Consider the following 18908-nt stretch of genomic DNA (forward strand, 5'->3'; position numbering starts at 1 on the left):
CCTGCTTCCAAAGGGGGAATTCAAATCTGGGCCTCATTGCAGTTGGAGTTAATTACACTATAACAGAGTTAAAAAAAGAACCAGATAAATCCATGGAGGATGGGCCCATCAATGGCTATTAGCCAGAATGGGCAGGGACGGTGTCCCTGGCCTCTGATGGATCACTTGATTACCTGTTCTGTTCATTCCCTCTGGGGCACCTGGCATTGGCCACTGTCAGAAGACAGGATACTGGGGTAGATGGACCTTTGGTCTGACCTAGTATGGCCGTTCTTATGTTCTTATATCAATCTGCCTGCACAACTCTGCAGTGACCACCCTGAAGTTTAACATAGGGGTTTAGCACAGTCTAGGGCGAGTCAACAGAAGAGCTCTGCATTTATATACTGGCTCAAAGAGTGTGTCTAGACTGCAACTGAAAACCTGTGGCTGGCTGGTTGATTTGGGCTCACATGGCTCAGGCTAAAGAGCTATTTAACTGTAGTGTAGATATTTGGGCTCAGGTTGGAGTGGGTTTTTAATTGCAGTGTAGACATACTCTTAGAGTCTGCTATTCCATAATAGCTCTTAACCTGGGCATCTCAAAGGGTATGGCTACATTAGAAATTTCAAAGCGCTGCCCTGGCAGCGCTGTGGGAGCGCTGCCACGGCAGCGCTTTGAAGTGTGAGTGTAGTCAGAGCCGCAGCGCTGGGAGAGAGCTCTCCCAGCACTGCTTGTAAACCATATCCCTTATGGGTGTAGCGTGCAGCACTGGGAGCCGCGCTCCCAGCACTGCTGCCCTGATTACACTGACACTTTATAGCGCTGCATCTTGCAGCGCTCAGGGGGGTGTTTTTTCACACTCCTGAGTGCGAAAGTTGCAGCGCTGTAAAGTGCCAATGTAGCCAAGCCCTCAGGTGAGTGCCCTAATCATTGGGCTATTTCATATAATAAGGACTCCTCAGTTTTGTGAATCTAGCCTTTCATTTCCCTTGCTTTTATTAGAAAAGGTCAAAATACCCGAAACAAAACATTTCATTTCAAGTTGAACAAAACATTTAGTTCATCCTGAAACAATTTTTTCCCAACTTCTTTCAGTTCACCAAAATGTCAACAAGAACTTAGTTTCAGTTCAAATCAGACCAATCCTCCCCACACCACCCCCTAGTTTTTTGGAACTGATTTTTGTTGTTGTTGTTCACTGGCAGTTATTTGCATGGCTCTAGTTACCAATAAAGCCAACCCCCCCAGAAAGGGGGTTAGTTTGGACAAGAACTCAGTATACATGTGCACTTGCAAAGGATCCAGCAGGGATTAAGCCCATTCACAAGGTCTACATAGTGTCCGCTGTATTTGTACAAAACTTCCACAGTCTTCACAGGGATATACATGTTTCAAAAGGGCAGAACAAGTCTCATGTATTGAGATATTAAGTGTGTAGCTTATAATAGATTATGATGGTACTACAGAGACAGGCTATCAATTTCCTTATAATTAAACCAAGCATTGACCTTTTGTTTTTAGTCTTTGATTTGAGTCTAATCCAAAACTCACTGAAGTGGGAGACTTTCTAGTGGCTTCAATAGGCTTTGAATCTGGCCCTAAAACTTTCATTTTATCTACATATCTCAAGATTGTTAGTTTCTCAAGATGGTTTCATAGAGGATAACCTCAGAAAAATGGAATTACTAACAAAAAGTTACGGTATTCTGAGGTCAGATGAAGTACTAAATATTAAAACAGCCAAAGATTCAATCAGATATGTTATATGGGCGGTACAGATCTTAAGTATAAAACCATGACATACCTCAGAGTATGAGCTAATTCCATTACTTTTTAGGAAATGGTGTGAACTCTCAAGGTCCAAGAAGTGAAAAATAATATTAGTGATTAAGTGATGAATTTTAGTGAAAAAAGAAATTAGGGAATCTTTAATATACATTTTTTTGAGTTTATCATTTCTCTATGAGTCTCAGTTGCTACTGATAATGTTCATTTTAGTTATCCTCATCTCCTTTTTTTGAGACGGTCACGTTTTTTCTCCTCAATATTTTTTGCTAAGCTTCAATGAACTATAATCAAGTCGCAGTCAAGTTACCAAATTCAGACGTTTGATACCAACAACTGATTTTTTTAAATAAAAAAAGGGGTGGAGCTGTGAGACTCTATTGCCAGGATACTAAATACATCACAAATTTGCAATATACGAACAGTCTGACATACAATAGGCAAGAAAGAGAGCGGAAGATGTAACACTGAATTTTCAGTAGCGCAGCGTTCACAGTTGAGAGCTATTTATCCTGTTTGTCCCTCTCTCAGTTAGTTTAAGTTCACTTTTGTGGCAGTTACCTCTTCTCTGTCGTAGAAAAGTATAATCTTAAATTCAATAAGGTATGTAACAGCTAGGGTGACCAGATGTCCTGATTTTATAGAGACAGTCCTAATTTTGGGGTCTTTTTCTTATATAGTCTCCTATTACCCCTCACCCCCTGTCCCGATTTTTCACAATTGCTGTCTGGTCACCCTAGTAACAGTCCTCCCTCCCCCTAATCCTCTAAAGGTTTCAGGGGAGGAAAAAAGACACATTCCTTATGAATATGTCAGAATAAATAACTTTTGAAAAATCTTATCTGTTCCAGCATTGACAAGTATATGTCACCTGAACATCAAAGACGGTCTCACAAATGGCTATAACACTAAATAGAACTTACTTGCTGTTTTTGCAGCTTTAGAAATCTTCTCTGTAAGGAAAAGAATATATGACATGTAGACACTAAATGCAAGACAATAAAATAACTTAATAGTAACTGTCAATCTCTACATGTTAATAGCAGCAGAGAATCCTGTGGCACCTTATAGACTAACAGACTGTCTGTTAGTCTATAAGGTGCCACAGGATTCTCTGCTGCTTTTACAGATCCAGACTAACACGCCTACCCCTCTGATACTTGCACCACTTTGAGAATGTTTTGAACAAGACGACTGAACTTCTACACTTACATTCTCAATATTAGGGCTGATGGGAGTTGGATTTTGCCTGATCAGAATGTTACTTGAGTCATTCAGAGTGTGTGTTGTAAATATGTTCAAGAACACAACTGCAACTCTGAATTTGATAGATTTTCAGGACATCCAGGCTAGTCCCTCTGCCACTTGTAATTTCATCCTGAGAGCCAATTCAGGCCGTATTGCCCTCTCAGACCTTTGTTAAAGCAATAGGTGACCATCATAAGGACATCCAGTGTATTACATGCTTTGAAGTCCATAGAATTTGGTCAATGGGACAAAAGTTACCTGTCAAGATAGTTTTTGTAGAAATTTAGCAATAAGGGAGGGAATGTAAGCTAGGGTCAGAACAGGGGAATGGGTCTGGCCATTCGCATGTGATTCGCTGTGTAAGATTGGGCAAGTCACTATATTATAAATTCAGCAAATTATCTAATGCTTTAATTCCTTTAATCTCATTCTCATCTGAGATCACACTGTAGCCACTCAGACCCCACAGTGGTCGGCTGACAGAAGGAGGAATCCCATAACTGCTCCTCACTCAGAAGCATATCTGGTGAAAACGGGACTGTATGTCTTAGCTTCTCAGTTTATATTTCACTTGCATTTTCTTGTTCTTAACAAGATCTTTCCATTGTCGCCAAAAAAACACAATCACACTGCATATAACTCTGGGGTTGAAAGTAAGAGTGGAAAACATTGTTAGCCAGACAATTTGTAAAGTTTAATGTGTATTTTAAAGTGCATTTGTATGTTTAGAAAATGTGTGCGTCTCTTAGTTGAATAAAGACTCTTGTCTGAACTGCTAGCAGAAATACACTATGCCTGTAACAGGAAGGGTTTGTCAGCTGCTCCCTTCTTTTAATTTGCACGGTTAGCACTCTGAGGTTTACGCAAGGCAGCTCTCAGGGGAGGAGACTGAAAGTTCTTTGAAGTCCTTTGTGGTGGCTGTCTAATCTGGAGAAGAGGATTACTTTCTTTCTGCCAGAAGCACATGACAGTCTAGTAATTAATGAGCATCATAAAATTCTCTTTCTCTATTAGATACCCATTAGTAAACCTGGGATGGTTGTCATTTTGGACAAAACCATGCATATCCTCATTTTATCCCAACATCAAAGGAGATCTCCTACTGTCTTATGCTGAATGCCCTATTTGTGTTTGCCTTCAGTGGTGCTGGTGCAGAATGGATCTGAAACGAGACTTGGCATAAAGTGTGGGTCCTCTGATTGGACACACAGCCTGAGTCTTCCCAGAGCTAACAACCTAAATGGTAGTGGGTTTCTCTATTATTTTAAGGATAATGCTCCCTTCCTATGCTGTCTGTCCTATATCATGATTTTGAAAAAAAAGAAAACATTATGATGAGATATTTCCCTTTTCCCCTATTGATATTGTATTACAAATCTTTCTTTTGGATTTAAGACCATTTCAAGTATGAAAGCCTCTTGCTTGTCTTTGGCACATTATTCTGAAAGTACAGAATGGTTTCCTGCTCTTTATATTTGGTTCCTTTGTACTGAAACACTTGAAAAGTCCTAGTGTGTGGACTTTTTCTTTTCGAGAAAGTGTCACCCCTTCTTGCAAAGAATCCAGCTTATGAGTCCAGTAGAGTTTCTTCAACTGCATTTAATCTCCTTTAGAAATAAGAAGAATGGCTAGGCAGCCTGGTTCGTATATTCTGAATTTAAAGTTTTTTTGAAGGTCAGATGCTCATCCTGACTGCAGAGAAGGAACTCTAGGAAATGCAGGAGAGGCTGGTACCAGCAAGCTCTGCTGTAATGAAAATATAATGGCTTCAAAGAGATTTTACACTCATAAAGTCAGATGAGAAATAAACAGACTCACTGTTGCTTTTTACTATATGTCTGTGGATGACCATGATTTATGGTATCTGATGGGGCTAGTAATTCTCATTCAGTGTTAGTTTTGATGCTGTACATTGAGATTGTTCACACACTGAGTCTTATTCATATAGCACACAGGAAAAAAATCCTGGCATTCTAATGAAATCATCATAAACATCGTAAGCACTGGGATGCATGAGATGAAGCCAAATGACTTTAAGTAGCCAAAATGTTTAGCATAATCAGAGGCACCCTAAAGTATGCTACCACATAGGAATTAAAACCTTAAAGAAAAAAAGAAAAATAGAATTAAAGGAATGAGGGAGTGAAACATTTTGGAAGTTAAAGAATATTTCTTCACTGAAATCACTGGAAAGAAGAGCCATGGGAGGCAAATAAAAAGCCAGAGGAGGCAGGACTGGAAGGATGTTGTTTAAGATGTAATATATGTGAACTCTGAAAATGTGTGATACTTAGGGTCTGACATTTTAACCCAGGGGTAGACACCCTATGGGACGTGTGCCGAAGGCAGCACGCAAGCTGATTTTCAGTGGCACTCACATTGCCCGGCCTGGGTCCTGGCCACGGTCTGGGGGGCTCTGCGTTTTATTTTAATTTTAAATGAAGCTTCTTAAACATTTTAAAAACCTTATTTACTTTACATATNGGCTACCCCTCTGATACTTGACTACATGTTAATACAGACTCAAAATGAATTCATCTGCTGGAATTGCTGAGTTTTTCAAGGGGTGATTACTAAGTGCCCTCTAATATCTTCTGGTGATAATGTGATTGGATTAATCCTTTTTATACAGGAAAACATCTGAGAAATGACTGCAATCTACCATTGTAGGAGCAAATAATAAATCTATTTGAAAAATGCTTCCTTCAATAGAGACGGTAGTATAATTTGTTTGTATAAAGGATTTTTCTATCATAATTTAAGTTTTCTCCAAGATGCGACTTAGACTGGGCAGCAGCCATAAAATTCTTTGACATGAGGACCTTTAAGTGCTCACAAAATTGTAAAACACAGATAGAAGACTTGTTATTCTACTACTGAAATGAAGGCTGCTTGTGAAGCTACCTTTGTATTGCTAAATATATTTGTTTTACCTAGGACAGAATCACCCTGTCCATTAGTCTGAACATTGCATCACCTTAACAAAAACATGTATGTAGCCGTTATCAGAGTTTATGGTCTGATTGTTGTAATCTCACCCTCCGCTTCTCCCTCACTGTATTGTTGCATTATTTGTAAAGAGAGTAAAGTAATTATAATATAACAACAACGTATACAGCTGTTTAGCTTTTCAAACTCAATTGTAAATGTTAACTACAGGACAGTCTTATAAAATAAATGAAATAGTCCCAGTGACAAACTGGGACCTGGACAGTCCTGAGTTTTGAGTAGTATTTGGCTCTAAATGTGTGTCTGAACTTCCCTGCTTGTGCCTATTTCTATTTTTGACTGAGCAAAAACTACAGAGCCAAATATTCCTGAACTTTATGGAAGGTTATCTTTGACATTTAGACAGGCCCATATCTAATGATATATGTGTGTATATATATATATGTATATATATTGAATAATTGGTGGACAGCTTTACTAAGGAATACAAGTTATTGTCTACCGCAAGTATCAATATTGCTTTTGTTTGGTAGGGTTCTGCTTAAATCCTTGTATATGTGAATGTTCTAAAATTCAACATATATGCAGATTTTAAAATTGCTCATTGCTCTTTATTTGATTGCCTTATAATATCAAGAAACAGATGAAGATTCAAATCCAAATCTAAGAACATGAAACTACTCTATTCAAGCTTTAGAAGCCAAGAGAAGATTTCTTCTTTAATTTTTTAGATGATCTCAGAATTCTTAAATACTTTTCAGCTTCGATTATTCCAGTACAAAGTATTAGTATTCCATACAATGTGCTTAATGTATCAGCATGAAATGGAAATACATAGGAAGCAGAACTGAAGCTCCAACTCTTTATAGTATCTTAAATTTGCTCTCAGATTTTAAATTCTTAGAGTTCAGCTAATACTGAAATATAGAATTGACAAATGTTTGACTAGAATTCACGTTGATGTTATTTATAAAACCTTTATTGTTGCCTACAAATACGCCAACAAATATTTTTGTTCACAAAAACACTGGAAAGAGACAACAAAAAATACTTTTGTGACTCTCTGTTTGTATTTATGGAAATATATTTGCACAACCATCCTGAGACCTCTTTAAGGGCTAGGATTATCGAATCAGGGAGCAACAAAATCGTGCAACTAAACTGACCTATCACATAATGTAAACAAAGTGGTTACTAGAAGAAATAATCATGGTAGATCACAGTAACCTGAATTAATATTGCACAGTCAATTTTAATTCTAGCCTAAGTTCCCTCTAAACTGTGTGGCTGCGCAGCAGCCTATTGAGTGCCACGCAGGCACCCAGGGCTGTGGCAGGAGAGATGCCTCTCCCCTAGCCCTAGTCTTGCCACGATGGGGAGAGGTGCCTCTTCCCTGGCCCCAGCCCAGCCCAGCCCCGGAGCTGCCGCAGCAGGGAGAGGCACCTCTCCCTCCCAGCCCAGTTGCTGCTGCAGGGAAAGAAAGCTGAGGGGGAGTCCTCTCTCCCTGCTGCAGCCCCAGGGCAGCCTGCACTCCAAACCCCTCATCCCCAGCACCCACAGCCTCAGCCAGAGCCCGCAGCCTCCACCCCAAGCCTCTGTCCCAGCCCTGAGCCCCCTCCCACACTCTGAAACCTTTGGTCCCACCCCTACTACATGAATTTTGTTATGTGCACCAATATGCATAATATGCACACATCACCTCCATATTGGCGCACATAACAAAATTCATTCCGCACATGGATGGGAAAAATTAGAGGGAACACTGATTCTAGCATTTCCTATCTTTTGCCTCCTCCAGGTTGCAGCCTTAATAATGTTCTTGTAACTGATTTTGGGGGGGAGGTGTAATTTCCTAGGTTTTGAAAAAAGCATACTGAAGAAAAATCCTACCACGTGACACCCACAGGAGTCATCGTCCGGGTTGGAAGCTTTATATCCACCAAACAGACCTCTGCCATTTGAGCTAACAGAGTAAGTAATAGCAATAATGGGGTGTCAGACTCTGTGTGGTCCAGCACTAGATGGGGAGGCTTTCACATACTTTGCCAGAGGTTTTCACAGATATTTGTTGGTAGCAGAATGGAGAGACTCGGGAATCTCGTCTTCATTCCAGGCTGCGGAAGGGAGTGCACTCTACTTGTAATGAACCCTTCTGGTCCATTCCTTTCAACCTGTTCCAGTTTCAGTCCTAGCTCTCTCCCAACAATGGCTCCTCTTCCCACTGACATTCTCCTTCACCTGTCTGGTCCCAGTCTCTGCTCCTCAACTTCTCAACCCAGTCCTTGCACAGGGAATCCTATTTATACTCCTTTGGACTCTCCATCCCAGTTCCCCACCTGTCCCAGTCTCCCGGCTTGGCCAGTGTCGGTTTCTTCACCTATATCCTCATCCCATCTGTCTCAGCTCCCCTCTATCCCATCCATTTCATCTTCTTCATTGGTTCCCCAGTCCCAATCTCCCTCCCTGGGCTCCTCATCTACACTGTTCCGCAGTGCGTACTATAGGGGTGTGAACTGTAGAATGAACTGAACAGCTGTGTTCTAACTGCCCTGTGTAGACACTGCTGGACTGGTGCCAGCTAAAAGATACCTAGTTCATGTTAATGTAGTCTTCTTTCAAACAGGACTATAATAGTGTGTACTAGGTACCTTTTAGTTTGGGACCATCACTTTCTTGTGGTGAAGGGGTTTGCGTGTTCCAATGATCCTCAGAGCTAAGTTGTTGGGAGTTTCATGTTCCTGGTAGGGTCTCCCAAGATGAACATGTCTGAGGGAAGGTCCCAGACAAAGCATGGTCCAATCCCCCAGATGGATCAGGTGGAAGAGGGTCCTCGGATCTCAACTGCTGTGAAAGTGGATGAAGGCTGCAACAAGTGGAGATCTCCAGTCATCTCGGACTTTCCCTGCCACTGGGTCCCAGACTTTCAACATGTCATGATTGTGTGGTTGCTGTATGTGCATCAGCTTCCCCACATTAAAAGAAATCATGTGCAGGCTTCTACCATGGGAAACAACATCTTTCCAACCTTCCAAGCCCTGCAGTGATGGACTAGTGACAGGGACAGGATTAGTGAATCTGGCAGTCCCTAGCCACAAATCTGCACATAGGCAATTGCAGTTAGATGGTCGTCTGGTACCTGGACTGAGACAGGGGTGCAATTCAGCAACTACTATTGTGATTGAGCAGTCCTCTTTAGGATCCCCTCTGCTCACCACACATGGGGAGAGGGCTATAAAAGGTGCCCCAAACCTAGGCTCTCTCATACACTCCGGGCAGGATTACTGCATCTGGTGGGATTATTCTGCCATGGTCGAAGCTATAAAAAGAATATTCGCACCCTGATGGATAACAAAGATAATATAAGGCCGGAAAGAAGAATTGCTATTGTTGCCAGGGATCTTGCAAGATATAACCTCAATGTCACTTCTCTAAGTGAGACAAGGTGCCCAGATGAAGGTCAATGGAAAGGAGAAGGTGGAGGCTACACATTTTTCTGGAAAGGAAAATCTGCAGAGGACAGGCGCATTCATGGTGTCAATTTTGCAATTAGGAATAAGTTTGTCATTCAGCTTACAGAATTTCCTGTAGGAATCAGTGAACATCTTATGACTCTTCATCTTGAGCTCAGAAACAACCAGTCTACTACAGTCATCAGTACGTATGCCTCAATGCTTGATTCTATTGAGGATACCAAGGAACAATTCTATACAGATCTTAACCAACATTCCCAAGGAGGACAAGATCATTCTCTTTGGAGATTTTAAAGCTAGAGTCAGTCGGGAGTCAGATCTCTGGAAAAGAAGGAGTAGGAAAGGCTAACTCCAACAGCATCCTCCTCCGGAGCAAATGCATAGAACATAGCGCGATCATAATGAAATCACCCCCTTTGGACAAAGTGAGAAGTATAAGACCACCTGGAGACACCCTCACTCCAGGCATTGGCACCCTTTTGACAATGTTATTTTTAGAGCTCGAGATTGGAAGGATGTCCGCATCATGAGGGCCTGTGGTAAACGTCTGTCCCAAATCTGGACCTTAGCGTACAAAATCTGGGTGCTTACTGTGAACCTCCCCAAGCTTATACCCAGCTTGGATCTTATCTCGCTGCCACCAGCCGAAGTTTTCCAGGGTTTCGGCCCCCTCGGGTTCCCCAAACCTTTCCTTGGGGGACCCCTCCAAGACCCAGAGCCCCTGGGTCTCCTCTATCTCATCCCCCAGCTTCCCCCCCTTTCCTGGGTTAGCCGGTGCGATGCTGTCCTATTCCCTTTGAATACAACCAGAGAGGCAATCTAGCTTCCCCGAGGCTATGCATTCAAACCTAGTCAGCTCACACAAGAGATTCACCCCTCCCTTTGTCCCGTAGCCTTTTCCCGCCCTGGGACAATAGGAAAGTAAGACACAGCTTGGGCTTTTCCCTCCCCCCCCAGCCTGTCACAGATATAAGAGAACTCCGGGCACAGAAATTCCTCTCCCCTCTGCCTCACTAGGAAAAGAAACTCCCACAAGTTTTAAAAAGAAACTTTATATAAAAAGAAAGAAAATACAGAACAATAATACTGCATTAAGAAACTCAATACAGGAATATGGCTTATAAGAAAATAGGAATAAACAGTCTGATTTAAAAGATAGCCCAATTAAACCAGTCCAGCAAATCAACACCCATGTAAATACAAATCAAAGCACATCACAGCCGATTACTTTGGTTCCTTTGTACTCACACTTGATAGTAGAATATTTGAAAGAAGATGGAGTTAGAAGAAAAGCTTGTTTACTCATAGCCGAGGAAAACAAAAAGACCCAGAACAAAGCCAAAAACCTCCAGAGGTTCCCACCCTTACTTTTGAAAATCCGGTTTCCTGATTGGTCCTCTGGTCAGGTGTTTGGTTCCCTTTGTAAACCCTTTACAGTAAAAGAAAATTAACCCTTACCTTACCTATCTACTTATGACAGGGCCATGCATGTAACTGATGACTGTTGGACAGACCATCACCTTGTTAGATCAATCATGAATTTCCAGATCACCTCAATGCATCACAGTTACGAAAAATAGCATGGAAGAAATTCAATGTCAAGTCCCCTGAAGACGCAGAGGAAACTTCAGCAGTATCTCAAAGAGAAGTTTGCCACTGTGCCTATAGCTGACGAAGATAATGAAAATTTCTGGAATGGATTAAACACTGCCATTCTCTCGGCATGTGCTGCGTCCATTGGCTATGTCACCTGCCATCACCAACATTGGTTTGATGAGAACAATGCTGAGATTCAGGGCCTGCTTGACCAGAAAAGAAAAGCTCATCACATGTGGCAAAATGACATAACACCAGCAGAAAAAAGAGTCATACAAGCAACTCAAGACTGAAGCCCAAAGGAAAATCAGTGACATCAAAAATAAGTGGTGGAGAGAAAAGGCCAAAGAGATTGAGCTTTATGCTTATAAACATGACATGAGGAGTTTCTTTCAGGCAATAAGGGACATTTATGGCCCATGCTCCCATGGACCCACACCACTCCGAGTCCAAGATGGGTCAGTGTATTTTAAGGACATCAAAGTCATCAAAACCAGATGGAAGGAGCATTTTGAGTTACTCCTAAGCTATGAGTCAACAGTCTCTGATACCACTATCCAATCTATACTTCAACAACATGAAAGAGAATCTCTTGCTGACGCCCCCACCCTTGAAGAAGTAACATGAGCCATTATGGAAACTAAGAACAAGAAGGCAGCAGGGCCAGATGGCATACCAGCTGAAGGCTACAAGTTTGGTGATGGAGGACTGGTAGAGAAGCTCCAAAACCTTTTTCTTCGTATCTGGTACAATGAGAAGATACCAGAGGACTTGAAAAACACTAACATTTTTACAATCTTTAAGAAAGGAGATAAGTCGGAGTGTGGAAACTATCATGGTATTTCCTTGCTATCTACATCAGGGAAAATTCTTGCCCATATCCTCTTAAACTGCTTACTTCCCCTTACTGAGGAAATATTGTGCTTTTAGACCATCATGCAGGACAACCAACATGATCTTCATTGCCTGACAAATGCAGGAAAAGTCTCGGGAGCAAAATCAGGACCTGTAAATGGCTTTTATCAATTTGACAAAGGCCTTTGACTCTGTCAATCGCAAAGCCCTGTTGAAAGTGCTGGCCAGATTTGTCTGCCTTCCAAAATTTATTAAGGTCCAAAGGCTTCTCCATGATCAGATGACTGCCATGGTTCTCTGTACTGGCCTTCAGATGGAACTTTTTGTCATCAACACTGGGGTTAAACAAGGATGTGTTATTGCCCCAACCCTGTTTTCCATATATTTAGCAGTCATTTTGGTTCTCGTTAAAGATCACCTCCCCAATGGAGTTGACATTCAATATAGAATGGATGGGCGGTTCTTTAATCTTCGACATCTACACTCAAAATCTAAAGTCTTCAGGGCATCCATTACTGATCTTCAGTATGCTGATGATTGTGTCATCCTTGTGCACACTCAGAAGGACCTTCAGTCCAGACTGGATTTTCTTGCACAAGCTTACTGAAGCCTAGGACTCTCATTCAATATTGAGAAGACTAAAGTGCTCTACCAACCTGTTTCAGGCCTTGCACATGACCCACAACAAATCACCATAGAGGGACAGACTTTGGAGATAGTCGAGCCCTTTTGCTACTCAGTAGTCAACTTTCTCAAAATGTAAAAATTGACAGTGAGATCCAGCACAAGTGCTTCCTTTGGGAAATTTCTCCAACACATTTTAAAATTTTGACCTACAGCAGGACACCAAGATCCAGGTCTATAAGACAACTGTTGTTCTTATACTCCTCTATGGATGCGAAGCCTGGGTGACAGCACTGCAAAAGTTTGGAGAGGTATCACCAATGCCTCCAGAAGATCCTTCGCATCAAGTGGCAAGATTGCTGCACTACTGAGAGCATCCTAGCTGAAGCCAATGTCACCAGCATTGAAGCTATGATCCTCATGCACCAACTTTTCTGGGCTGGACCTTGTGTGCAAATGTCAGACTTTTGCCTCCCAAAACAAGTCCTCTACTCTCAGCTCATCCATGGTCAGAGATCCTGTGGTGATCAGAGGAAATGCTACCAAAACACACTGAAAGCATATCTTAAGAAAACTGATGTGGATATCACAAGCTGGGAAGACCAAGCCACCAACCGACCGCAATGGTGCCATATCCTCCATCAGGCAGTGGCCCACTTCGAGGAGAAGTGCCTTGCCCCCAAAGCTAAAAAGAGAGAGAGGAGGAAACAAAAAAAACAAAAAACAAAAAACTTTCTCCCAGTAGGCAGCTGGCCTGCCACAAAATGTCTGTACCTACTGCAGGTGGATTTGCAGTTCCAGGATCAGACTCCTGAGTCATCTCAGGACCCATATGTAAATCTGTGGTAGAGATCATCCTCAAATAGAGGGATTGCCAATCTATCAGTTTACACCAGCGGTGTCCATATGGGGCAGTTAGAATGCAGCACGTTAATGTGCTCGCAATTCATACACTCGTAGTCTGAACTGCGGGACTCTATAGACAAGGCATTGCTGTTTTTCACCACCCCTTCCTTGGCTCCTTCTCCTAGTCTTTGCCTAGTTAAACCCAGTTCTTCATCAAATCTCAGTATTCCCTCTCTCCTACCAACTGGCTCCCAGGCCTTCTTGTCTAACTCCCACTCCCAGTTTCCTTGCCAAGAGTCTGAGTCTCCCCCATCCCAATTCCTAGTCTCAGTTTCTGGATCCAGCACAGCCCACAGCAGAGTCCAGAGCTGAAATTGTACGGAAGTCCTGCTGAGCTCCAAGCTAAAGAATGCCCAGTGTGGACAGAATGTTCAGAGAATTTAGTTTCTAACATTCAAGAAGTTTCTGTTGAGCTATGTGAACAGCTTATAACTTGGCCAAATTTGGGTGGATGTTCATATAGATGGCAAAAGACATCCCTGACAAGAAACTAACTCCCTGATAAATTTCAAGTCCTTGCTTGAAAGCATGGGGATACAAATGCTTTTCAAAGAATTCAGCATGGGCAAAACAGTGTATTTCCCTAGCCACATTCTCAGAAATGACTGAACCATTTTGGCTGAAGTTTTTCCAAAAAAGTTAGCCTGAATCAGGCATGGGGCATTAAAATTTTTAACCCAAATGGTTAGAGTTTGGCAAAGTTCTAAGCAACTGAAAACAGGGTCTTATAATGGGAAGTGTCAGACAATGTTAATACCTGGTAGCACTATGAATACTCCCTATCTTTACGTGTTGAGCTCCAAAAGTGAGCATAAAATAATGAGGCCTGTTTTACAACACAGATGCTATCTCCTGAATTTCTGTATTTCTTATTGGACTACAGAATTAGCAGGAGTTACAATCTATTTGTTGAGCCCAGTACTCACCTTTCCCAATGAAGGAAGAGCAGATATCTTCTTATGTGAAAGCCAATCAGTCCTGATGCAGCACAGCATTTATACAAGTGCTTAATTTTAAGCGTGTGAGTAGCCACCTGGAAGTGGGCCAACATTCTGTGTGCTTGCTTTTAGTTTGTGTTGTTTTTCCTTATTGTTCATTTTGTGTTCACTTGTCTTGCACATTTTGTTATAACTAAAAATATTTGAGCTCAATTAGAGACACCATAGGGTGTTTTAAACAGCTTGGGACAAACGCTGTGGGCAGTTATAGTGGGGCAACCTCTTTGAAGTCCACAAAGTACAATTCAAAGTGGATTTGACTCCATAGTCTCTACTAAAGACAGCTATTACTCTCTAGTGAGATTAAAGGCAACTGACACAAATCATTGTAACTCCACTAAATTCACATGCACTGATTTACAGCAGTCAAGGATCTGGCCATAAGTAGAACCAGTTGATGATTTGTATTATCATAGCACTTGTGAGCCCCAGCCATGGTCCAGGTTTGCACTAGGTGCTGTACAAACTAAGAATAAAAAGCTGGTCCCTACCCAAAAGAGTTTATGTGACAAGACACTATAGGCAGACTTCACACTGAAATATCCCACCTTCCTTTATGTTGTTTGTTTTATAGGGATAGATCCCCATCCTGAGAAACAAGGGGAATTGGACAGATTCTTGCTCATTCATTTGTGCTATCGAACAGATTTCCTAGGAGGAACTTATGTTTGTTCTAAATCAGAAATCTCCAGCGTCATGACAGATCACTTGGTCTAAAAGGTAACTGGCTGAAAATATGTTTGGGTTAAGGACGGAGATACAGTCCAAATACAATAGTCTACAAATACATAAATATGGGTCTGATTCTGTCAGCTCTCCCCTTGTGAAGCTCCCATTGACTTTAATGAGAGTTGTGCACATAAAAAGCTTGCAGTCTAGGGGTCTCTTTAAAAATATAAGACAGAGGAAATATTGATTACCTGTTGTCAGGTTGTGCTGTCTTAGAATTTCTTTTACTGTTGGCACTGCTAAAGAAACACATTAGCTACTAAGTAATTAAATTTTAGCATTTAAGTAAAAACACACAATTGATAGGTTTTGAACTGGTAAACACTTCACAGTTTATAGAAACAAAACAGATCCAAGTGGATTTTGCAAACAAACTTTTTAAAAAGGGAAATTTCAGAACAAGGAAAACTGTGCCTCTGGATGTTAGTTTAACAAACCTGCTTTATTAAAATATTACTAATAGCTGTCTTCAAACTGACCATTTGAATCCTCAAAAAAGTATGCCTGATCATTTTGTGTGGACAGATGTCTCTGATTTTTGTGGATCAGTGTGTGAATATCTGGCTCTAGGTGGGCCTTCCAGATCTGCACTTCTATGAAAAATGATCTCTGTTTAACTAGCACGAATATCCATAAATTGGTCTCCATATATGTGGTTTTATGCCTTTCAGTACCTTAGTCTGTCTGTCCAATGCTACTAATTTTTTTTTTACTGGTCATTACATAAACCATCATAGCAACTACAAATGACTGTAGTGTTTGGCTGAACAAAGCAGCGTTTGGTTGAAACTGTGGAGCCTAAACAGCTTAGCCAGCATATATGTGACCAAGAAATGTTTTACACAAATGATAATTATCTCGAATTGTGAATGCAGTCATCACAAAATATACAGGTCAGTAATTCAAAAATATCCCACACACTGGGGAGACGGAACCCATGCTAGCTCCAAATATGCTGTCCCAGCAAGCAGCATTAGGGCAGACCAGGAAGGGGCCACTACACTCCTATGTAGATACAGTGGCTGAGAATCCCGCAGACAGGCTAATGTACCAGTTGTGAAGAGGGCCACATTGCAGCCCGTCCAGGTTCAAGGTGTTGATTTCATCCCTTCACCTCATACACAGAGGGCCCTATATGCTGAATTACTTCAGCGTCACGTGCAACTCCAGGGTTTCCCCTACACACATTAGAAAGACTAATAAAGCTCTCCATTCTAATCACTGTAAAACCTGATATTCTCATTTTAAATTACTGCTTGCAGAGCTTCTCTTCCCTTTATTACCTTTGGCTTTTCCCTCTTTGGGATGTTTCTTCTCTGTTTTTGCTACAAAGGAGAAAGAAATATAACAGTTTAGGGAAGGGACAATTTAACTTTGTAACAATCAGATTATCAAGGTCAGTCTTCAGTTGAAACTGGGGTAAACCTTTCAGAGATTGTTTCAAACAACATTAATAAGAGTTGTAATGTTCACAACAAGGACAATGAGATTACTACTATGGTGATCTTATATTACATACACAGACTTCTCAAATAGTCGGCTTTTACCTTCTCTTTCCTTTGCAGCCTTTTCTTTTTTTTTCTTGGCTAGAAAGATTTGCAAGGAAATATCATTAACTAAGAGGCCTTTATTGGGGATTCTATTTTGGACACCTAGAGCAAATTGATCCCTGGTGTAACTATTAATGTTCCTAAATTTACAGCAAGGATAAATCTTACCCATTTCAATGGACTGTAGGTCTACAGCACTATATTCTTTTTATTAAGCTTTACACCAAACAAACATACTTGTCTTAGCATGACATATGTGTATGCCCTTTATCAGCATTCCTTTTCCAACCCCCAGAATACAGCTCATCAGCTAAGACTATTCTCAGCTTAGCACACTGAAATTAACTAAGGTGGATAACTGCAGGCGTTTGTGCCATTCCAATATTCCCCGTTGAGTACAGCAGAGATCTGGCAGTATGCCTTAGAACTGTTCATTTTCACTCCGTATGATCCAACCAACTGTAATAAGGATTCAGTGTCTCTTGGTGCATGTGCTATCTGATTAATGCAAGCTGGCTTAATGCTAATCACCTCTGTCTACCTCACCCAAACACAGATACTTACAAATAAATAAATACAGTGACTACAAAAGAATCAGTTCATCAGGCCAGATTCTCAACAGCTGTAAATTGGTGTAGCACTCATGATTTCAGTGGAGCTATGCCAGATTACACTAGCCAAGGATTTGGTTAATCATGTTTAGAGAGGTTGTGTTTCACTGTTTTACCTAGCTAGATGCTAAAACACATGCCCTTAATGAAGGCACTGGATTTATGGCTTATTCAACAATCTGTAACACACTGACCCCCTTATTTCCCTGTGACTGCAGAGGAGTTAATGAGCCGTTTCACCTTGAAGACTCCCTTAAAACCATGCTAACTACTTATGCTAAACTATCTGTTCAATCTTGTATTTGGCTGTGACATGCTTAGTACCTTTCCCAGACCTGAAGAATTGCTCAATGTAGCTTGAAAGCTTGTCTCTCTCACCAACAGAAGTTGGACCAATAAAAGATATTACCTCACCCACCTTGTCTCTAATATCTTGGGATGAACAAGGCTACAACAATACTGAATACAACTGGTCCTTTCTGTTAGACATTTAAGAGAAGTGTAAAATTTACCTGCTACTGTCATATCAGGTGCTGGTTCTTCAGGAAAACAATCAGAAATAAATAAATAAAAATGAAGACATTCAGGCTTGATATTTTATTTTTTGAAGTTGACAGCTTTGATAGATCTTAACTTTCAACTGCAACTATCCTCACAGGATATTAACTTGGAAATAAATGAGTCCTTGCAATGGACATGTACACAGAAGTTAAACAGTGAAAGCTGCGAATCCTACCCTTTGAAGTGCTATAATCCAACATGCAGCTACTGTGCCAGTGAAAGCTTTTCAGATCAGTAAGTATTTAAATAGGGCTCTTTTTGGACAAGCACTCAAGGTTATAGCTACCTAACATCTTTTTTTTTCTGTAAAGTGGGTTTAAGTTTAAGTTTTCACCTCTGCTGTCCTACCAGCCATGTAACCTAATTCAAGGCTCTGACACTGACTTGCTGTCTGACCTAGGACAAGTGACTTCATCTCTCTGTACCTTTTGTTTCCCCAAACCATCTACCTTGTCTTTTTAGACTGTAAGCTATTTGGAGCAAGAACTGTCTCTTGCTATGTGTTTGTACAATACCTTGCACAATCATTTGTGGTTCTTAGGAACTGCTGCAAAAAAATAGATAACAGTTACAAACAGGCAATTTTGACACAGCACCAGTGAAGGATCTGCACCAATTTACACTGGGCCAGATTAATTTATTGTGAGCCTCCCATAGGGTGACCAGACAGCAAGTGTGAAAAATCGGGACAGAGGGTGGGAGGCAATAGGTACCTATATAAGAAAAAGCCCCAAATATCAGGACTAGCCCTATGAAATTGGGACATCTGGTCACCCTAGCCCCCTAAAACAATACAGACTTGGATGGGTTCCATATGCAGGGATATATATAAAATTTTTGTGACTTTGGGTGGACTATTACCTTTCGCTTCAGCTGAAAATGGTGTGTTTCATCTGGTGGTTTCTGTATCAAACAGGGTTGGCCAAAAGTTTTCCATCAAAACTGTTTTTTTTGGGGGTGGGAGGGGGGAAATGGAAAGTTGCATCTTCAACTAAACAAACTTTTTACAAAAGATGTCCATTTTCTTTGGAAAATTTAGATTT

General features: G+C 41.1%; 1 protein-coding gene across 1 annotated transcript in view; it reads right to left on the reverse strand.

Annotated features, from left to right (window-relative positions):
• TRDN (triadin) overlaps nucleotides 1-18908 on the reverse strand; it is a 331687-nt gene that overhangs the window by 13747 nt on the left and 299032 nt on the right. Inside the window, exons 41-45 of the mRNA XM_075064568.1 lie at nucleotides 17817-17843; nucleotides 16691-16729; nucleotides 16427-16468; nucleotides 15335-15382; nucleotides 2692-2721 (exon numbers count right to left, since the gene is read on the reverse strand). Of these exons, the coding sequence (XP_074920669.1) occupies nucleotides 2692-2721; nucleotides 15335-15382; nucleotides 16427-16468; nucleotides 16691-16729; nucleotides 17817-17843 (186 nt within the window). The remainder of the gene's footprint in view (nucleotides 1-2691; nucleotides 2722-15334; nucleotides 15383-16426; nucleotides 16469-16690; nucleotides 16730-17816; nucleotides 17844-18908) is intronic.

The sequence above is a fragment of the Chelonoidis abingdonii genome, chromosome 3 (genome assembly GCF_003597395.2).
Source record: "Chelonoidis abingdonii isolate Lonesome George chromosome 3, CheloAbing_2.0, whole genome shotgun sequence".
Taxonomy (NCBI): domain Eukaryota; kingdom Metazoa; phylum Chordata; order Testudines; family Testudinidae; genus Chelonoidis; species Chelonoidis abingdonii.